Source organism: Ovis canadensis, chromosome 2, assembly GCF_042477335.2.
Source record: "Ovis canadensis isolate MfBH-ARS-UI-01 breed Bighorn chromosome 2, ARS-UI_OviCan_v2, whole genome shotgun sequence".
In the NCBI taxonomy this organism is placed as follows: domain Eukaryota; kingdom Metazoa; phylum Chordata; class Mammalia; order Artiodactyla; family Bovidae; genus Ovis; species Ovis canadensis.
The window spans coordinates 61,157,317-61,178,196 of NC_091246.1; the positions used below are offsets into that span (position 1 = coordinate 61,157,317).

Below are 20,880 nucleotides of genomic sequence, written 5' to 3' on the forward strand. Positions count from 1 at the left end.
ATATAACTGAGCCACTTTTTTGCACAGCAGCAATTAACAGAAAATTGTAAATAAACTACACTTCAATAAAAAATAAAGAAACCTGCTTCCAGGACACATTTTACTTACATGTTTTCAGTTACACTATTTAAAAAGACATCATTTTAAGTAGCGATGACCCAAATGATAATTAGTTTACTTGTAATCACTGATTACATATCCCCTATTCACTCGAAAAATTTGGCTTAAAGCCAAAAGTAAAAAAGTTGGCTTAAAGCTCAACATTCAGTAAACAACGATCATGGCATCTGCTCCCATCACTTCATGGCAAATAGATGGGGACACAGTAGAAACAGTGTCAGACTTTATTTTTGGGGGCTCCAAAATCACTGCAGATGGTGACTGCAGCCATGAAATTAAAAGACGCTTACTCCTTGGAAGAAAAGTTATGACCAACCTAGATAGCATATTCAAAAGCAGAGACATCACTTTGCCAACAAAGATCCATCTAGTCAAGGCTATGGTTTTCCCAGGCGTCATGTATGGATGTGAGAGTTGGACTGTGAAGAAAGCCGAGTGCTGAAGAATTGATGCTTTTGAACTGTGGTGTTGGAGATGACTCTTGAGAGTTCCTTGGACTGCAAGGAGATCCAACCAGTCCATTCTGAAGCAGATCATCCCTGGGATTTCTTTGGAAGGAATGATGCTAAAGCTGAAACTCCAGTACTTTGGCCACCTCATGCGAAGAGTTGACTCATTGGAAAAGACTCTGATGCTGGGAGGGATTGGGGTCAGGAGGAGAAGGGGACGACAGAGGATGAGATGGCTGGATGACATCACTGACTCGATGGACATGAGTCTGAGTGAACTCCCGGGAGTTGGTGATGGACAGGGAGGCCTGGCATGCTGCGATTCATGGGGTCGCAAAAAGTCGGACACGACTGAGCGACTGAACTGAATTGATTCACTCGAAAAAAAAAAAAAAAACCACCAAGAAAACTACTTCCAAATCCACAAAATCCAAATTAGAGAAATGCTATAAATCTCTGAATCAATACATGTGTGATGAGGGTACCCCAACACAGAAACCGTTTTCTCTCCTTTCTTTTAAGATACTAGTGTTTTCTCTTATTCTGAAATTGGTCATTATTTTTAGAAGGGAAAATATTTAGAGCTTCTTTCAGCCAGGGAGCATCCTTGGGAACAGGAGGAAGTTGCCTAGTAATTAGAGAGGTAAAGTTATGATCAGACTGTCAGAGGTGGCTGTAGAGCTTAAAGAGGCTCAGACTCAGGGCCAAAAAGGAAGGGAGACAGCTTTGTGGAGGAACTGAAGAATCCTTCCAGTCTGGGGAGTGGTACACTTTTACCGCAGGGTCCAGGGGTGTGTTACAGTGGAGACTGTTGCAACACATGTTCTTACAAACCCTATAGGATAAGGATGGCCTACAAGTCCTATTACAGCAGAGTTAATGATCAAACTTTTTTGCATTCTGATAAGAGATCAGAACACTTTTAACTTATTTGTCTCTATGTCTTATATTTATTTTCTCTTCCCTTAGTTTCCCAAGATTTTTCAGAAAAGCTCCAACCTTAGGGCAACAAGAAGACTCAGAAGGCAAAGGGGTCAATGGTTGGAGTAGCATCCAGAGTAAGAGCCACAGTCCTACTGATGCAGGCAAGCACTTGCGGACGTAAAGGAAGCAGGTTATAGGGAAGCTGGGAGGTGAGAGTTCTCCCCAAGTAAATACCACTGGAACTAGTGACACTGGGAGAAATGACGCATTTCTCCTCAGCAGACAGGAAGAACTAAGACACGCAGCTGAATGGGGACTGGCAGTCTATGCCTGCAGTTTTTCACCAGAACACTCGACCTCATCCAGGGACTCATCAGACCTGAGCAGGGGGTGTGTATCTGAAGCGTTGGCCAGAGTTCTGGGGCAGAATTCTGCCCAGCTCTGCGGTCTCTCTCTTCCCTCCTTTTATAAGGGAGTATAGTGGTCCACCTCCCCACCCCAATCCTTGTTTTCTCTTTCTGTGGTTTCAATGACCCATCAAGCCTGGTCCAAAAATATTAAGTGGAAAATTCCAGAAACAATTCATAAGTTTAAATTGCACACCATTCTGAGTAGTGTGATGAACTTTCATACAGTCCAGCTGTATGGATCCCCGTCCCACCTGGGATCCCCAACCATGGGGTGATGATCCAGATCACTCAAAGATGACCCTCCTTCTTATGCACCATCAGAAGGGCAACAGTATGCCTGTGCCATTCACTTCATTTCCTCTCAACATGGAGGCATCTCATCATCTCACATCATCCCAAGAAAAGTAAGTACAGTTCTACGGTTCTATAAGATACTTTGAAAGAGACCACATTCATATAACTGTTAGTACAGTGTTTTATTATAATTACTCTATTTTCAGTTATTGTTGTTCGCTTCTTACTGTGCCTAACTTATAAATTAAACTTTGTTACAGATCTGTACTCACGGAAAAAACATAGTACTATAGGACTTGGTACTATCTGTAGTTAAAGGCATCTACATGCCTTTAACTTGGAACATGGATAAGGGGGAATTACTCTCAGGCTCTTCAACATGTGATAGTAAAGGCTGAATCTCAAAATATTACCAATGTTGAAGTGTTGCTAAGAAGTACTAGTGGTACAGGCTGAGTGGTTGGGTGACGTACACTTACCAGGGTTAAACTTAGCTTTAGAACAACTGCAACCATGGTACGTTACTTGAGTTCCTCACCACAATTTCTTAGTTTTAGATCCTTTTTCTCCTGTGGGAGGCCTATTGCTTATTGGAGCTAGTTTATCCATATTTGACCCAATCTTTAGGTACTCAGCTCTCTTTTCCCTAACATTCAGCTTCACTTACAAGCAGAGATTGGCCTGTAGAACAAACTGATGGAGATGTATGGAAAGATTTATTCTTTCTCATATGATCAGGTTATTTACTATATACTGTGGACAAATCACTGGACTAGACCATTAAAAAGCTTAAAATATAGTGGATTTTCTACCTAAGCTATGTTTTTACAAACTTACTTCCACCCATCACAGTTTTGGCAAAAATCAATCTTAAAAAAATACTCAAATTTGCTCAAAATGCAAAGGAAAAGAAAAGAGGCAGCTTTCCAGTGTGTTCCCTGGACCCAAAGCAACCTTATCCAACCGAGTGTGTTGTTTGAAGCATAAAATTAAGGATTTTTCATTTGAGCTTGAATAGTGGTTAAAGGAATTATTGCTGAAAATATTAGAGTTATAGTAATATTTCAAGTAACTAAGTAGCATGTGGTTCTATTTCCACAGTTATAGTACTTGGTTGCTACATTTGAGATTATTTATCTCTTTTTGGTGGGGTATAGGGGGAACAGAGAGATGCAGGAAGAATTCCTGATTTTCTTTCAGTATTTTGTGGACAGAAAAATATTCCAGAGAAACAACCCAGAATTTCAGAATGAAGATGATATATTCTTTAAAATCCAATTTAGTCACCAAATTAGAAACGCAGACACTTAATCTGCTGTCACAACAGTCCAGAGAAAGGTTATAAAGTGAGAACAGGATAAGTGCCAGTTCCTTGCTAAACTTTAAACACTTTAAAAGATATAATACGTCGAGATGATTTAACACTTAGTTAACACTGTCCAAAAAATCCAAACATTCAATGTCAATGCTAAGGGGCAGGAGGCCACCTAAAGATAGGGTACCTGCTGTGGTCTGAATAGCTGTGTCCCCTCAAAATCCATATGTTGACACCTAACACCCAATGTGATAGGATTAGGAGGTGGGGCCTTTGGGAGGTGATCAGGTGACAAGGTTGGAGCCCTCCTGAATGGGACCAGTGCTCTTATAAGAGATTTCAGAGATCTCCCTTGCCCTCCCCTTCTACCATGTAAGGCCAAATAGGAAGTGGGTCCATGCCAGACACTGAATCTGCTGGCACCTTGATCTTGGATGTTCCAGCCTCTCGAGCTATGAGAAATAAGTGTTGTTCATAAGCTACTCAGCTTATGGTATTTTGTCACAACAGCTCAAATGTGCTACAGTCTGTGTTCTTCTGCCTGTCTCAGTCCAAGGAATTACACATGACTTAGCAATTGACTGAATCCACATTACACTGAGGCCCAACTGCCTTACAGAGGCTGTTCTGCCTTACAAAGAATCAGCTGTAAATGTTGGGAAGCCATCTGTGTACTGAGAATGAAACTGTACTGTTATTAATGCCCAAGTCTCGTCATGATTCTTCTATTCTTTTCCTGTCACCTGCTATTGTTCTACAGCAGATTTAGATGAAAGAATCTTTCCAGTCCTCCCTAGGGCAGTGGTGCAGAGCTATTTTTGGAAAAACACTTAGCGTCATTATTTCAGTTCTTTTTTGTCATGACCCTCTTGTACGATGGCCTCAGTGTGCAGGTCCACAATCCCTTCTACAAAATTCTTGGACCAGATGTGATTGGAAGTCAAGATTTTTCAGGTACGGTATCCTTAGTTCCAGTGAGGTCCAAGACAGCACCTCATAATCAAATACATTAACATTTCTGCAGGGAAATGTATGAATTTTCACAATAAAGAAAAACTGTAAGCAGCCTCAAATTAGTTTAGGGCAAGCTTTGCCATCAAATGAGTTTTGGTGTTAGATTTGCAAAAACTACTGTCAGTTTTGGGCGCGTTTTGGCTTTTGAAATTGAGGATAAGAAAGTGTCGATCTCTACTGGGTTTTCAAATAGTTAAAACAAACTGAAGTATCGGTGCTTAGAGAAAGAAGAGACAAAAACTACCACCATACAAATCTAATCCAAGAACCTAAAATAACCTGAGGGGGACTTTCAAAGGGATCTTTGAAACACCAGATTTGACTACATTAAACAGAGCTTTATGGTAAGTGGGTTGCCTTTCTTCCTGGGCTCCCATCATATGACCCTTGACATATGTTATTCCCCAGAGTGAGTCTGTGATGATTCTATTGTCATGGAATCTGAGCTGCATTGCTGACCTGCAGGGAAAGGGCCCAGAAGTAGGCAGACCTAAGCGTTCTGAGACTCACAGAACATTCCCAGACTAGAATAAAAACCTCAACAAGGCAAGAAGAGTGTTGCAGCCAACTGGCAAGCTTACACTATGACTCCAGAATAAAGCAATTACACTGTTTGATTTTTTAAGAAGATAACCCCAAAAGTTGCCTTTTCCCTTAATATAGGGGAACAGTTTGTTAAGCCCTATTCTTTGAAGTTTTAAAGGTGGAATTGTGAAGATTATATTCTGGGTTGTGCTAGGGATTATATACTAACAAAGGGATAAAGTGCCCTTGAGCTGAGGGGCTGTCACCAGTGGAGACAAATGGAGGTAAAGGCTTACTTGGCTTCCAGGGCCAATGCGATGATGCCTGCAGCCATGGGGGCTGAGGCTGATGTCCCTGTGTGGTTGTCCGTGCAACGCTGCCTCAGATCCGTAGTGATCTAGAAGACAGAAGTGGAAAATTTAGGACTCTGGAGTCAATGTGAGTCACATGCAAGTAGAAAGAAATTTACTCATAAAACTGGAATGGAGGGGTGTTGAAATAGTTGTTTTAAATTCCTGGTTCCTGTGCTCCTATGACCGTATCACTTCCAGAGAATTGCCTGTGTAAATCAACTTTGCAAAGGGAAGGGTCTGGAAATTGGATTCCACTTGTGTTACAACCGGGGTCAAGACTAAGGTGAGCCTTTGGCCTGAAACACACAGATTGTACAAGTTTATCCTTAAAATCTACACCTAGCCACCTCACTTGCCTCACTCTGGTCCCAGCTTTAGCTAACATCAATGTACTTTTATTACCCCAACATTTTAAATAATCAAACATGTTGAGCCAATCACCAGACACTGAGTTAAACATGATCAGCGTAAGGAATAAAAGGACAGGGTCTTGTTCCTGCCCTCCTGGAACTATCACCTTGGAAAAGCTGCAGGTGCAAGCAAAAGATTTGTTCTGTTTTAGAAGGAATGTTTGCTTAAAGACTCATTTCTAGGATACACAGAAATGTGATTTGGATGAACCAAGATTTAAATCCTGACACATTTAACACAAACACTAAAAACAAGGTTGAAGCCAGTGCAATTGATGTGAAATTAACAGCCCTAAGTACATGCTTGAAAACTATAGGAGATTAGCCATTTTCCATTTTTTTGAAAACCAAAATGTAAGAATCAGATCATTGTCTCCTCTTGGATTGAAACCAGTTCACTTTAGCTGTGGTTGAATAACATGCCCATCAGTAAGGGCAGGGTTTCTCAACCTGTGTTTCATGATCATTTCCTGAAGGAAGAAAATTAAAATGCAGATTCTTCATAACCAGCGAAAGGAAGCATAAGGGTAAAAGATTTTGCAAACCATTATAACAGCTAAGATTTAAAAATCCTTCCTCCCTGATAAGAATCCATTTTTGTGCTCCCCCCTTGGGACTAACAGCCCTCCTGTTGGGAAGGTATAAGGCTTATGAGATGAACTTACTAGGACTCACATCGCAGCTATTGAAAGACATTGGTAAAGCTTTCTCAGGCATCAAGATAAGTACATCGCCCATCTTTTACAGATAAGAAAACTGAAGTGAGGACATACCTGGTGGCTCAGTGGTAAAGAATGTGCCTGCCAATGCAGGAGACATGGGTTCCATCCCCGATCTGGGAAGATTCCACATGGTGCAGAGTAGCTAAGCCTGTGCTCTACAGCCCAGGAGCCGCAACTACTGAGTCCTTCTGTCACAACTACTGAAGCCCATGCACCTTAGAGCCTGTGCTCCCCAACAAGAGAAGCCACCATAATGAGAAGCCTGGGCACTGAAACCAGAGATAGCCCTGCTTGCTGCAGCTAGAGAAAAACCCGCGCGGAATGAAGACCCAGCACAGCCATAGGTAAACAAATAAAATTATAAGAAAAATTAAGAAGAAAGGAAAACAGGTGAAAGATCAGCAGAAAGGTACAGGGACACAGAGGTGGCAAAAACAAAGCCCTGTTTTTCTACGGTGCATCCTTCAAGAGAAGTATGCAGATAAGCTGACTTGGAAAGAAACTTGATCATCACCAAAAGAAACTAATGCGTAACTCCTTAGACATGAATCCTCCCCTAAAAGTTTCCTTGGTGTCGTGTGAGGATGTCTGAAGGGACTCTTTAATTATCAGTTATAAAACAAGATGGACATCTTGGTGATTTCATTTCACACGACACCATCAGTGCTCACTGTCTGCTCCTAATGCCTTTTGACACCTCTAATATTACCAGCTTGGGCTTCCAAGGTGGCAATAGTGGTAAAGAACCCGCCTGCCAATGCAGGAGACTTAAGAGACACAGCTTCAATCCCTGAGTCGGGAAGATACCCTGGAGGAGGAAATGGCAATCCACTCCAGTATTCTTGCCTGGAGAATTCCATGGACAGAGAAGCCTGGAGGGCTACAGTCCATAGAGTTGCAGAGTTGGACATGACTGAAGTGACTTATGCATGCACACAATGTTACCAGCTTAGCCATCCTAGAGAGGTGCTGATACAAAAGAAGTAGGAGAAAGAACAAAAATATAGATAACCACATAGATATGGTGGCAGTAGAGGAGAGAAGAGTCTTGTACTCTTCTTTGGACTAACTGATTGCTGGGTAAGAGCCCAACAGTGTGTTTGGCAAGCAGGGAGAGTTGTTTCTAGATTCACAGATTTGATTAGCCAGCCATCCATGGAGCCTCCACATTGTAGATGTTCAAGAGACAGCTGGGTAAAGAGAGCCCTACCTGTTTCTCCATTAAGAAACCCTCTTGCACTGTTGGTGGGAAGGTAAATTGATGCTGCTACTATGAGGACAGTATGAAGGTTCCTTAAAAATCTAAAACTAGAACTACCATATGAGTCAGCAATTCCACTACTTGGCATTTACCCTGAGAAAGTCACAATTCAAAGAGACACATGTACACCAATGTTCACTGCAGAGCTATTTACAATAGCCGGGACACAGAAGAACCTAAATGTTCATTGACAGGTGAATGGGTAAAGATGTGGTATATGTATGCAATGGAATATTACTCAGTCACAAAAATGAATGAAATTGGGTCATTTGCAGTGATGTGGACGGACCTAAAAAGTGTCATACACAGTGAAGTAAGTCAAAAAGAGAAAAAAAATACATACACATTAAAAATAAAAATGCATACACATTAAAAATACTGTATACATTTGCATAATGCATAATATATGGACATGAGAGTTGGACTATAAAGAAAGCTGAGCACTGAAGAATTGATGCTTTTGAACTGTGGTGTGGAGAAGACTCTTGAGAGTCTCTTGGACTGCAAGGTGATACAACCAGTCAGTCCTAAAGGAAATCAATCCTGAATACTCATTGGAAGGGCAGATGCTGAAGCTGAAACTCCAATACTTTGGCTACCTGTTGCAAAGAACTGACTTGTTTAAAAAGACCCTGATGCTGGGAAAGATTGAAGGCAGGAGGAGAAGGGGACGACAAAGGATGAGATGGTTGGATGGCATCACTGACTCGATGGACCTGAGTTTGAGCAAGCTCCAGGAGTTGGTGATGGACAGGGAAGCTTGGTGTGCTGCAGTCCACGGGGTCACAAAGAGTCAGACACGACTGAGCGACTGAACTGAAAGTATAGACATGAAATCTAGCAACATGGTACAGATGAACCTGTTTGCAGAGCAAGAAAAGAGATGTGATGTAGAGAAGGGATACTGGGATATGATGTGGGGAGAGGAGGGTGGGATGAACTGGGAGAGAAGCATTAAAATATATACACGAACATGTAAAACAGACAGCTAGTGGAAAGCTGCAGCATAGCACAGGAAGCTCAGCCCAGTGCTGTGATGACCTAGGAGGGTGGTCTGGGGGTAGGGTGGGAGGGAGCCTGAAGAGGGAGGAGTTATATGTAACTTACAGCTGATTCATTTTGCTGTACAGCAAAAACCAACCCAACATTATAAAGCAACGATATTGTTATTTGTTTAGTTCCAAGTTACATCTGACTTACTTGAGATCCCATGGACTACAGCCCTTCAGGCTCCTCTGTCTATGAGATTTTCTAGGAAAGAGTCCTGGAATGGGTTGCCATTTTCTTTTCCAGGGGATCTTACTAACCCAGGGATCAAACCCACGTCTCCTGCATTGTCAAGAGGATTCTTTACCACTGAACCACCTGGAAGCCCTTAAAGCTATGATACACCAATAATAAAATTTTTAAAAATTAAAAAAGCAACTTCTGAGATTTTCAGTTGTTGACTTTAAAAAGGTATTTCTTTTTGTGGGGGGTGTGGGTTAAAAAAAAACACAGATTTACCATTTTAATAATTTTTAACAATGTATAGTACAGTATTGCTAATTACATGCACACTGTTGTGCAATTCTAGAGCCCTATGATATTTTCATCTTGCAGGACTGAACTTGTACCCATTAAACAACTCCCCACCCCCTCTCCCTGGCAACCACCACTCTACTGTCTGCTTCTATGCCTGTCACTGCTCTAGGTACCTCATGTCAGTGGAATTACCCAGCATTTTTTGTGTGAGTGTGTGTGACTGGCTTATTTCACTTAGAATAATGTCCTCAAGGCTCATCCGTATTGTAGACAATGGCAGGATTTCCTTCTTTTTAGGCTGCATAATATTCCACTGTATTACTCCATTGTGTTATATAGTATATTTTCTTTATTGATTTATCTGTCAATGGGCAAATGACAGATGAATGGATGTGTTGCTTCCAGCTCTTGCTTATTGTGAATAATGCTGCAATAAACATGGGTTTGTAAATGTCTCTTCCAGATCCTGTTTTCAATTCTTTTGGATATATACCCAGAAGTGGGACTGATGGACTATCAACAAGTGATTTCTATTTCATTCGAATATATGGGTGAATCTGCAGCCTTATTTTCCAAAGGCCTGGTCCCTAAGTCAATGCATAAACACCAGACGCAGCCTTTTTCCAGGTCTCTAGATACACTGCTGTTGAGAGATGGCCTTGCCTGCATTCTTCTCATTTTACCTCACCCTCATGGCCACATTCCTTTGCCAAGTTCTATTTTTTTTTCAATGACTTGTGCCTGAATTCAAGATTTTTCATGATGTTTTCCCACTTGGCTCACTTTGCTTATTCTTCAGCTGCATCAGAATGCACCGCTTTCAATGCACAGAAACAAATCCAGAATAAACACTCCAAGTGTGTGTATGTAGTGTTTTTGAATCTAAAAAATAACCACCTCCAGCCAATCTCAAACGTGAACAATAAAAATTTTATAATGTTGGATTTGCCATATGCCCCATCCAAATAGAGTCAGCAGGCATAGACACACATGATATGTACGTAAATGAAAAGCTACCCAGTACCTTTATATATAAACACCAATTTACTGTTAAATGCTATCAATATAGGTTTGTAGAATTCGACAACATCATTGTTGTGCTTTTATATTTTTCTCCCAATCAATATGGTTTGTAGAATTCAACAACATCATTGTTGTGCTTTTATATTTTTCTCCCAATCAGTTTCACTAAATGAAACTTGAGCAGTGAGTAGCAGTGTTAAGGGATTAGAACAGGAAGGTGATGGAAAGAAGGGAGGTTAAAAGGAATGAAGAAAAAAGAAACAAAAACATCCTCACTCCCTTCTCATCCTGCTTTAAGTGAAAATTCCAGCTGGGTCATTTCAAGAGGAAGTTACTGTCAGTGGTGGAGATATTTAGGTGTAAATTACCAAAAAGATCTAAGGAAGGGTTTTCGTCATTAGGAGAAGCCACAGTATCAGGATATTTTTATGTCCATCTTTAGAAGGAAAAGGCAAAGACCACCAAGAAGCAATCTTGAAGAAAAACGATGTTCCCCAAACTGGAACCACATGGGGTAACCCCATTAATCACAATGCAGAACATACAAGTTCTGACAGTGTAATTTAAAGAAGGAGCTGCATTCAAGGGTCAGCCCACATCACGGGGCTGGGAGTTCAGAGATGTGATATGTGAAAACAGAACAACAAAGCACTTTAAGTTTCGATTCCATTTCAGAGAGTGTCTCAGATTTGGTTTTGGTCCCGCTGGCGCATCTTGCATGCTCCAAATTCCCTAAATTCACTACCCAAATCAGAAACAGGATTTTTCTCCACAGAACTTCTCATATTGCTCAAGAAAATATCATTTCTGTCCATCAGAGTGAAGGAAACAGGAGATGACACCGGGCCCCATGCCAGATCAAAGCTGTCTTGATCAGCAAATTAGATTTTCAGCCTGTCCCAGGATGGGTAGCAGATGGCTTTTGGAGTCTGCAAAGTTAGGGATGTCGTCCTGATCTGGTGAAAAGGGGTGGATATTGTTCAGGTCGAGTCAGGCTCCCTCTGAGAAGAACCATCCCTTTTTCTCATCCTAAGCTCTTATTTCCTAATATTTCACATTTCATTACTTGGGCTGATTGGATCTTTTATTCTAGCTTGTTGATGTAATTCTCCAGGGAATCTCAGTTCAGATTGAGTCTGGCCATAAATGACAATTCTTTATAGCAACCCTACAGTTAAGAGTTTCTATCTCCCTGAGACCCTGTGATCTGTTTTATTTTGAAGGTGCCATATTGTCTCATATCTGTTAAAAGAACAGCTGAAGAGATATTTTTAAAACATGAAATGATTCTGTTAGGTTGAATTTATTTCTAGTGTTGATTTGGATTTAGATTAGAAATGTGCTTCGAGGACAGAAACAAAATCTTAAATATGCTAATGAATAAAAGAGGAGATGCTGACTTATTAAGCCAGCAAAATAAAAAGGAACTGAAGACCACCTAAAAGCTTTCTGTGTTCACTGAAGTCACAAAGACTGGTGTAGAATTCACTCATGACTGACAAGGCCACACAAAATTCCACTCCCATGCTGCAATGAGAATCTGTAACTGTAGAGTGCAAACGTAAGGTTTTGCTTATATATATGAGATTGCTATTACTAAAGAAGGATGCCATCTTATATCTTTTTTATTTTTATTTTTTGGATCTCTATCATGTTCAGCTCAGTGCTGAGTACGGAGCAAAGGTGCAGTATTGGCTATGCTGAATTACTAGTGTCAAGCTACTTTACGCTCATTTTCTTCTATATTTTAAACTCTCCCACTTGTTAGGAGAGACTTCAAGGTTATTTTTTTTATCGGTTTCTAAATAAGACTCATATAAACTTATAAGCAGCCTACAAAAATTATGTGTGTATGTGTGTATACACAGTTCCGGGGCTACAGCAGAACCCTTCCTCTTGCTAGATGCACTGCTAACACTAAATGCCCTGCTTTGAAAGTGACTAACACAGCAAGTGCAGCAAGTGCAGAGAGAGAGAGGGCAGTGAATAACAGGCGTGTAGGTGTATGCACACATCGGTGTATGTAAAATTACCTTTGATCCCTCAAGAATTCTACAAGGGAAATACACTATTTATTAACTAAGGAAATGGAGGCTCAGAAAGACTCATGAGCCCAAGGACATGCAGTCACTAAAGAGCTAGTAAGGGGTGAAGTATTAAATCCTGAAATGGCAGCAAAATAAAAAGTTGAGCTATGGAGTGTAGTCACCGATCAGAGCAAAGGTGGCAGTTTCAGACTATCACTGGCAATCTCAGGGGAACCACCCCTGGGCTCCTTCCCTGTCAGCAGGTGGGCATCTCCATTCTCCCTCAGGCCACAGTCAACATTAGAACTTTTCAGGAGTAAATTTCCCCCTCCTTCTATGTAACATTCTTGAGAGAACATGGATCAAATATCTATACAAACTAAACACATCTGGATTTGCTAGCTTTGACTCATGAAAAATCATGACATTTCCCAAATCAAAAGGAGAAACAGAAAGATGATAGTAATGACTGCTTCTGAATAATGAATTGGGTAGTGAGAGAGGGTACTTTCTGCAAAAAGGAAATGTGTAGTTGCTTAGGAATATTAAAAGCAATAAGATAATTCTTCCACGTGGAATTGGTCTTTCAGGCCAACCCTGAGATACCCCAGGCAGCAAGTTTGACATGAACACAAATGAATAAAATGACATCAGAAGAGGGCTGAGCAGAGGATACATTCTCTAAATCTTGGCTCACGAAACTCCTCTGAGGAGGAATACAATGGCCTGCATATTCCAAACACTGAGACAAATTACTAGAGAAAAAAAAAGGTAAAAGGCTGAACTAGTTCCAAAAGAAGCAGATAATTTAATGATGGAATGACTGGGGGAAGAGGAAAGCTTTATCTCTAACAAAGAACTTGGAAGAAATTCAGGAGGTAGTGAAGGGTTATATAAAGACAGGACCTTTAACGCTTCTTGACACTAAGAATGGTTGGATGTACAGTTTTATGTAGCAAGATTCCTGTAGGCAATTTCCTATGTGAAATATATCGTCAAATACCCTTTGCCTTTCACCAACCTTTCTATCAGTAGAAGGAGATTCTCTGAAAGAGAAAGAATACCCACCTGTCTCGTGTCACAATATGAACCCCCTGTGATGCTTCTATCTTTTCCAGTGTCTGAGAGTCAGTTATGCCCGAACATTTACGGAGCTCAGGTTCTGGGAAGGTACAAAATAAAGTCTTCAACCTCAAGTGGTTTCCAGTCTGGTATGGAAAATGTATAGTCAATAAGCAAATGTGTAACATCACATTAAGTAGCTCTAAGGACACTGGAAAGAAAATTGAACAGGATAAAAGAGTAGAGCGTAGGGGAGGGTCGCACCATTCCTTCAAGGGATGGTGAGGAGGAACAGTTCTCCTGAAGAAAAATTTGAGAAGAGGCATAAAAGAAGTGCTTTCTGGGGAAACAGTATTCCTGCCAGATGTCATGTCTCACATGAGAGGGTGAGGGTTCTGGTTTGAAATCACACAAAAGGCATAGTAACTTTGGGGAGCTCAATGCCAGGCCATAGGAATTGGCAACTCAGACTGGCAAAGGGCTTAGGTGTTCTGCAAGAGGACTGATTGTCTGAGGCAGTTAAGAAGAGGTCAAAGGCATGAAATTCAAAATTAATGAGCCATAAAAATAAAAATATGCTGCTTGATGTAATTACCACTAGTCCCATGTGGATATTTAATTTTAAATCAGTTAAAACTTAACAAATTAAAATTAAAGTTCCTTCATTGGACTGGCCACATTTCACAATAACTACATATGTCTAGTGACTACCAGTTTGGCAGCACAAATGGAGAACCTTTCCATTATAGCAGAAAGTTCTACTGGACCACGCTGATATAAAGGACTATGAAACAAATTGTTCATTGTATTCACAGTGTATAAAACTTGAATATACTGTTGCCAAGAATATAAATGAAAGTAAATGTACTAAATTTAAAAATTAAGATTACTCTCCATATTAGAAAAAATAGTGGGCCAAGTAGTGAAAAACAATGGATGCTTATGTATTCCACAAACTTTCATTTTTTTGATCACTGTGAACAGAACCTCAAACAGGCAAGAACAATGCCATTCTTTCATACAGCCCCGTGCTGAACGTCCTTGGACTGGACAGGAGAGCACATTGGTCACAAGGTGGGCTGGGGGGTTCAACCCAAATTTGGTTGGAATTCAGACTCTGCTACTTACTAGCTGTGTTTCTCTTAATCTTTACCTTCCTCATCAGTAAAATGGGTATAATATCTGATTTCCTGCATAGGGTTTTGAGGATACAAAGAGATGGTACATTGAATGTGCACAGCATACCGCCAGGTATACATTAGAAGGGCAAAATGTTACATTTACAACATGTCAATATAATTATAAAAGTACTACATGCCCAGCATGGAATACAATGGATATGGTGTTATTAAGAAAAACATATTATTTCATAATAGCCAGTCATTTCCACTGATTTCTATTTCGCTTATAGGGGAGCTTCTTATCAGAGTAATCTTGATACTTTGGATGGTTTGTTTGCTGTAATAAGGTTCAAGGCCAACACTGATCTCAATCTATTAAAGCATGAGTGGAATACTAAGGCCCACAACAGTATCGATAGTGATGGCGGGAAAACGGGATAGAGACTGGACTACATTCTGAAACTCAGGGCAAGGTTTTCCTGCTTGAACACCATTAAAAAGACAAGTAAAATTTATTTAACAAAAGTGCTTTCCCAGAAGCAGTGAGACCTTTCCTCTCTCCTGGATCCTCAGTGTCTGCCTCAGTTCAACTCACAAAGGTGCTCTATGAATGAAGAATGACAACTGTGCTCTTCTTGAGAAGGTACAAATTACAAAAGGAAATGGACGGCCTGGGGAGGGGAGCCCCAGAACAAAGGGAGACACTGTTCCTGTAACACTCAATCACAGATGCCACTAGCAGGATGCGGGCATCTCTGAGGGACCATAGGCAGCTTGTTCAAAGCCTGGTGGAGAACAGGTCCCAAGTGCAGAGCTGGATTATCTGTCATTCTGACATCTAGAAGGGAAAGGGGCAGCTGGACCATAGAAGGCTGATGTTGCTGCCAACTCATGTTCAAACTGTTAGTCAACATGTTCACCTTCAAAGCACCTTTCTTTATGGGGTGGATGGAGCAGATCATGGTTCTACAGATTGGAAAAATGAAGCACCTCCATTAACAACATCTGGAAAAACAACTGGCCTAAGCTCCCATGATGCAGAAAGCTACACTGACTTAGGGAACTAGGATACCAGCCCCTTACTAGGTGGCTCGCTGCCGTAGGGGCTGTGCAAATATCTCGTGCTCAGTATCTTGTTATCTTCATGAGCATACATGACGTTGGTACTGGCTTTACCTCCATTTTACAGATAAGGGAACCAAGATTCCAGAAGTTACTTAGGCACTGAGTGATCTGTCTGCAGCTAGAAATTATAATTTGAAACAGCTACAGCACTCCTGTCCAATGAAGAGTAATTTGGAGATTCAGGCAAAATAAGAAATTCTGAGAATTGGCTACAGAAGAATTACTAACGGGGAAATCACGTGGGCCCCACGGGGAAATCACGTGAGCCCCACGGGGAAATCACGTGGGCCCCCAGGGGGAATCACGTGAGCCCCATGGGGAAATCACGTGGGCCCCCAGGGGAAATCACGTGGGCCCCCAGGGGAAATCACGTGGGCCCCCAGGAGAATGGGAGAGGTTAAACAAAAGGTGGAGCCAAGTAAAAGTTACCTAGATAAATTTATACACTGAGTAAGTCAGTAAAGGTTTTGATATCAGTAGCAGCAACTAGGGAAAAGTGAAATACGACCCGAATCTAGGATATCGACGTTATCTCATGGTGTCCATTTTTTCTCTTAAGCCCTATCTTTCATCACAGAATGATTGATTTGTCCATCCGTAGGAGAATCCTAAATGGCCACCCAGTCAATGGGACACATAGCAGCTGCAACACAATCACAGGAGATAGGGATGAAAGGCCCTAGGAGGCCAAGTGTAAGCAGTAAATCTCTGGGGAGTGATTCCGAGGTCCCTCTATCTACACTGTGGTCTTCCACCTGGACCCAGGCAACCCTTCCTTCTTCCTGGATATTTTGCCCACTGGACTATAAGCTTCTCTTAAGAAAGGTATTTATGGAACTTAAAAACACCTTTCTCACAACCGTCCCGCAGGAAATAATAGCACTAGATAGGCATGTTAACCTTGAGGCAATGGTGAGATACCTTAAGATGCATTCAGACTCTAGAAGTTTGAGAAGACAATTCTTATTCCAGAGAGTTTCATCAGGATTTCCACGATGCAGAACTGATAGATGTCACTCAGTATTAGTGGGCCTTGACTATGAGTTCTGCTGCTGCTGCTGCTAAGTTGCTTCAGTCGTGTCTGACTCTGTGACCCTATAGACGGAAGCCCACCAGGCTCCCCCATCCCTGGGATTCTCCAGGCAAGAACACTGGAGTGGGTTGCCATTTCCTTCTCCAATGCATGAAAGTGAAAAGTAAAAGGGAAGTTGCTCAGTCGTGTCTGACTCTTAGCGACCCCATGGACTGCAGCTTACCAGGCTCCTCCGTCCATGGGATTTTCCAGGCAAGAGTTCTGGAGTGGGGTGCCATTGCCTTCTCCAATGAGTTCTGAGAGATAAGCAAATTTGGAAGCCAAAGAAACATTCCTAGATGAAAGCATTTCCATTATGAAGGTAATATATCATAGAGCATCATTTCCCATGAAAAAAGTCATGATACTTCAAAACTTGTCATCTCTGTATTTTCTCCTTTCATATTTTACTTTGTATTGTGGAATATGTTTACTGATGAATGGTGGAAGTACTTTCAGGGGAATTTATATGAATGTGTTTAATCCAATTGTTATGAAGGTATTAGAGAAAGAAGGTATTATATCCATATTGGTAGGCAGCTTTTATTTAAATCAATCTGAAAATGTTACTAAAGCAGATAGTAAAAGGGGACTCCCCTGGTTGTCCCATGGTTAAGAATCCACCTTGCAATGTAGGGGACGTGGGCTTGATCCCTGACTGGGGAACTGAGATCCCATATGCCACGGGGAAACTAAGCCTGTGTGCCGCAACTAGAGAGTCCATGTGCCACAAGGAAAGATCCTGTATGATGCAATGAAGACCCTTCATGCCACAAGTAAGACCCAACTCAACCAAACGAATAAATGAAATAAGAGGATAGGAGAAGGTAGCTGAGAAATCAAATATGAAGCCTATAATAATCAGGAATCAAGAGGAACCAAATGGATATGGATGAAGAATTACGTGAGGACATAGTACCTTATCACCTCTATTTCCAGCACTGCATAAAGGCAGAGGGAGCATCGCAGAGTGACCCAAACCTATATGAATCCTGGGATCTAAAAGCAGGGTGTTGGCTAAATGCTCAAAAGATTCAGATATAGCAGCTCAGCTTCACTTTAAAAGACAAATCCTGAGACATTTTGCAAAATCATGATCGGGAAAAGAAGTACAAAGGTGTCTGAAATTCAGAGTCGGCTGCACTGAGCGGGGGCATCCCAAAAGTCAGATCTTTCTTGATCACCAATGGATCAATGTACAAAGCACTTTTTATCTACTTCCCCATAATCGCTGAAATAAATCTTGTGAACTACATATTATTAAATGTCCCCATTTGACAGCTAAGGATGTTGAGACAGAAAAATTTAGTAATTTGTCCAAAGATCCCAGCTAGCAAACGGTTCAACAGTGAATGCAACCTAAGCAGGCTGGTTCTGCAAACATGAACTCTTAACCATTTTACCATCTGCATAATAAGGAGGGCATCTTGGTAAGCAGATCACACAAGAGTACTGTGGTTTTTGTTCCGGCAAACTTTGTGCTGGTGTTTGAGAAACACTTTTGACAGAGGGTTAGGTCACACTGAATTCGTTGTACCTATTTTGAAACCAAAGATCTGAAACTGAAATTCAAAGACAGTATGGGGACAGAGTAATAGGGAACGGGGCTGAGAATTCCACCCAGTCTCTTTTCTACCACTAACTCACAGGGTGAATGTGGTCCACTCATTTGTCTTTGAGAAAACTGAGGCCTAATCATGTCTAAGGCCACATTTAATGCTGGAATGTAAATGACCCAGAAAGGCTTTTTTAATGACTTGGTAACAGAAGGGTTACATTTACAAATACTTGTGTTGAAAGAAAGGGAAAGTGAAGTCACTCAGTCACAGCTAACTCTTTGCAACCCCATGTACTATAGCCTGCCAGGCTCCTCCATCCATGGGATTTTCTAGGCAAGAATACTGGAGTGGGTTGCCATCTCCTTCTCCAGGGGGTCTTCCTGACCCAGGGATTGAACCTGGGTCTCCTGCACTGCAGGCAGACTCTTTACCATCTGAGCCACCAGGGAAGCGATTAGCTAATTTAACATTCTATTTCCATATATTACTTGTGCATATAAATGTATGCATTCTCCCTTTGTGTTTCAAGATAAATAAACCAATCATGCCAGAGAAGCAAATGGTACATACTATTTTCTTATCATAGGACTCTCCACTGCTGTAGGTTGTGGCCAGTGTGGATGAACACTCTTCCAGGTACCAAGGCTTCTTTCCACTTTCAGCTGTGCTGCTGATGGAGATAGTATAGATGCTGTTGGTGTAGCCATCACAGGAGCAGTGGTCTTTGCTCCTTCCACCATTTCCTGACGCCCAGACAAAAACTGAGCCGAGGCCTCTCCGCCCCTGCGCACAAACAGAAATAGGTCACAGATTCCGCATGAAGACAAGATCAAAATCAACACACCAGAAGTAAGCATTTGCAGGAGGGGTACAATACTTCCCAGGTGGCTCAGTGGATAAAGAACCTGCCTGCAATACAGGCGACCCCAGAGATATGGGTTCAGTTCCTGGGTAGGGAAGATCCCCTGAGTGGGCACTCCAGTATTTTTGCCTGGAGAATCCCATGGACAGAAGAGCCCGGCTGGCTACAGTCCATAGGCCTCAAACTGTTGGACATGACCGAAATGACTGAGCACAGCACATGAACCTCTATTAATAATATGATGGATCTGAGCTGCTTTCTGAGGTTAGAGGGGTTTCTTTTAATGAAATAATCCAAATGCAATGTACAGTCTGATGACTATAGTTAATACTATTATATTGTACATTTGAAAGTTGCTAAGAAAGTATATCTTAAAATTTCTTATCACACAAAAAAATACTGCAACTATGTATGGTGATGGATGTCAACCAGACTGGCTGTGGTGATCACTTCACAATTATATACAAATATTGAATCATTAATGTTGAATACTCGAAACTAATGTTAACTATATCCCGATTAAACAAAGAAACAAAAATAACCCCTTTACCTGAGATAGTCATAGAAGTAATAAGCGCACCAACAATGACAATAATAAGGGCTAACATTTGCTAGAAACCTACAGTGGGCCAAGCACCATTCTAAATATTTTACATGAATTGGACTGAATTCCTCCAGTGACTGTGAGAATGGTATAAAGTTTGTCCCCCTCATCGAGATAAAGAATTGAGATACAGAAATAATGTTAAGGTCACAAGCCAGTAAATGGTAGGACAAAATTTGAACCCAGACAGCCAGACCTCAGAGGTGGCATATTATTAGTCACATTTTATAGTCATATGATATTCTTATAAATCTACATCCACATGAAGTGGGTGCTATTATGTACCCTCATTTGATATATAAGTAATGTGAGGTGTCCAAAAGTAATGTAATGTATTTACTCTGAGATCACACTGTAAATAAAGGGCAGAATTTCATTCTAGAGCGATCTCCTCTATGTAAGGCAGGGACATTAATTATGAGGGATGTTAATAGATGCTACCAGAAATATAAGAATTTCAAGATCAGATATCTTTGGGAAACTGAATTAAGCAAATTAAACAGGTTTCCTTTTTGCAGAATTTTGAAGAGTCTCTAGGTGAGTGACCACTCATGGCAGAGCCCTAAAAGGGTGGCATGACTTGTAATTTCCAAACATATTTGCTTGTGGATATCTTCTTCAACCAGATCCAAGAAGTTTCTGGTTTTTCTTACAAAACTTGGCATAAACTTAAAGACTTTCCAAGGGTCATACCATAAGTAAGGAGAAGAAGCAAAGAACATAGATGTATTGACTATTTTTGTATATAAGATGAGATCTTCCAGAAAAAAGAGAAAAATAAGCCAAATTGAAGATCTCTCGGAACAGTTATAGCGGAATCCTTCAGAAATTTTACCATATCGAATCTATCAGGCATGCTGGAGGAACCTAGGCCAAATCTGTCATTTTGTAATTAGGAATACAATAGTGTGTTCTAAGTTGTGTCTGGCTCTCTGTGACTCCATGGACTGTAGCCTGTCTGCTTCCTCTGTCCATGGGGTTTCCTAGGCAAGAATATTGGAGTGGGTGGCCATTTCCTTCTCCAGGGGATCTTCCCAACCCAGGGATCAAACCTGCATCACTTATATTTCCTGCCCTGGCAGGCAGATTCTTTGCCACTAGTGC

At 41.2% G+C, this 20,880-nt stretch overlaps 1 protein-coding gene across 3 annotated transcripts in view; it reads right to left on the reverse strand.

The window, feature by feature from the left end:
* PCSK5 (proprotein convertase subtilisin/kexin type 5) overlaps positions 1–20,880 on the reverse strand; it is a 503,732-nt gene that overhangs the window by 269,545 nt on the left and 213,307 nt on the right. For all 3 annotated transcript variants that reach the window (XM_069576329.1, XM_069576328.1, XM_069576330.1), the window contains exons 8-9: positions 18,881–19,093; positions 5,348–5,448 (exon numbers count right to left, since the gene is read on the reverse strand). In XM_069576329.1, coding sequence (XP_069432430.1) covers positions 5,348–5,448; positions 18,881–19,093 — 314 coding nt within the window. The remainder of the gene's footprint in view (positions 1–5,347; positions 5,449–18,880; positions 19,094–20,880) is intronic.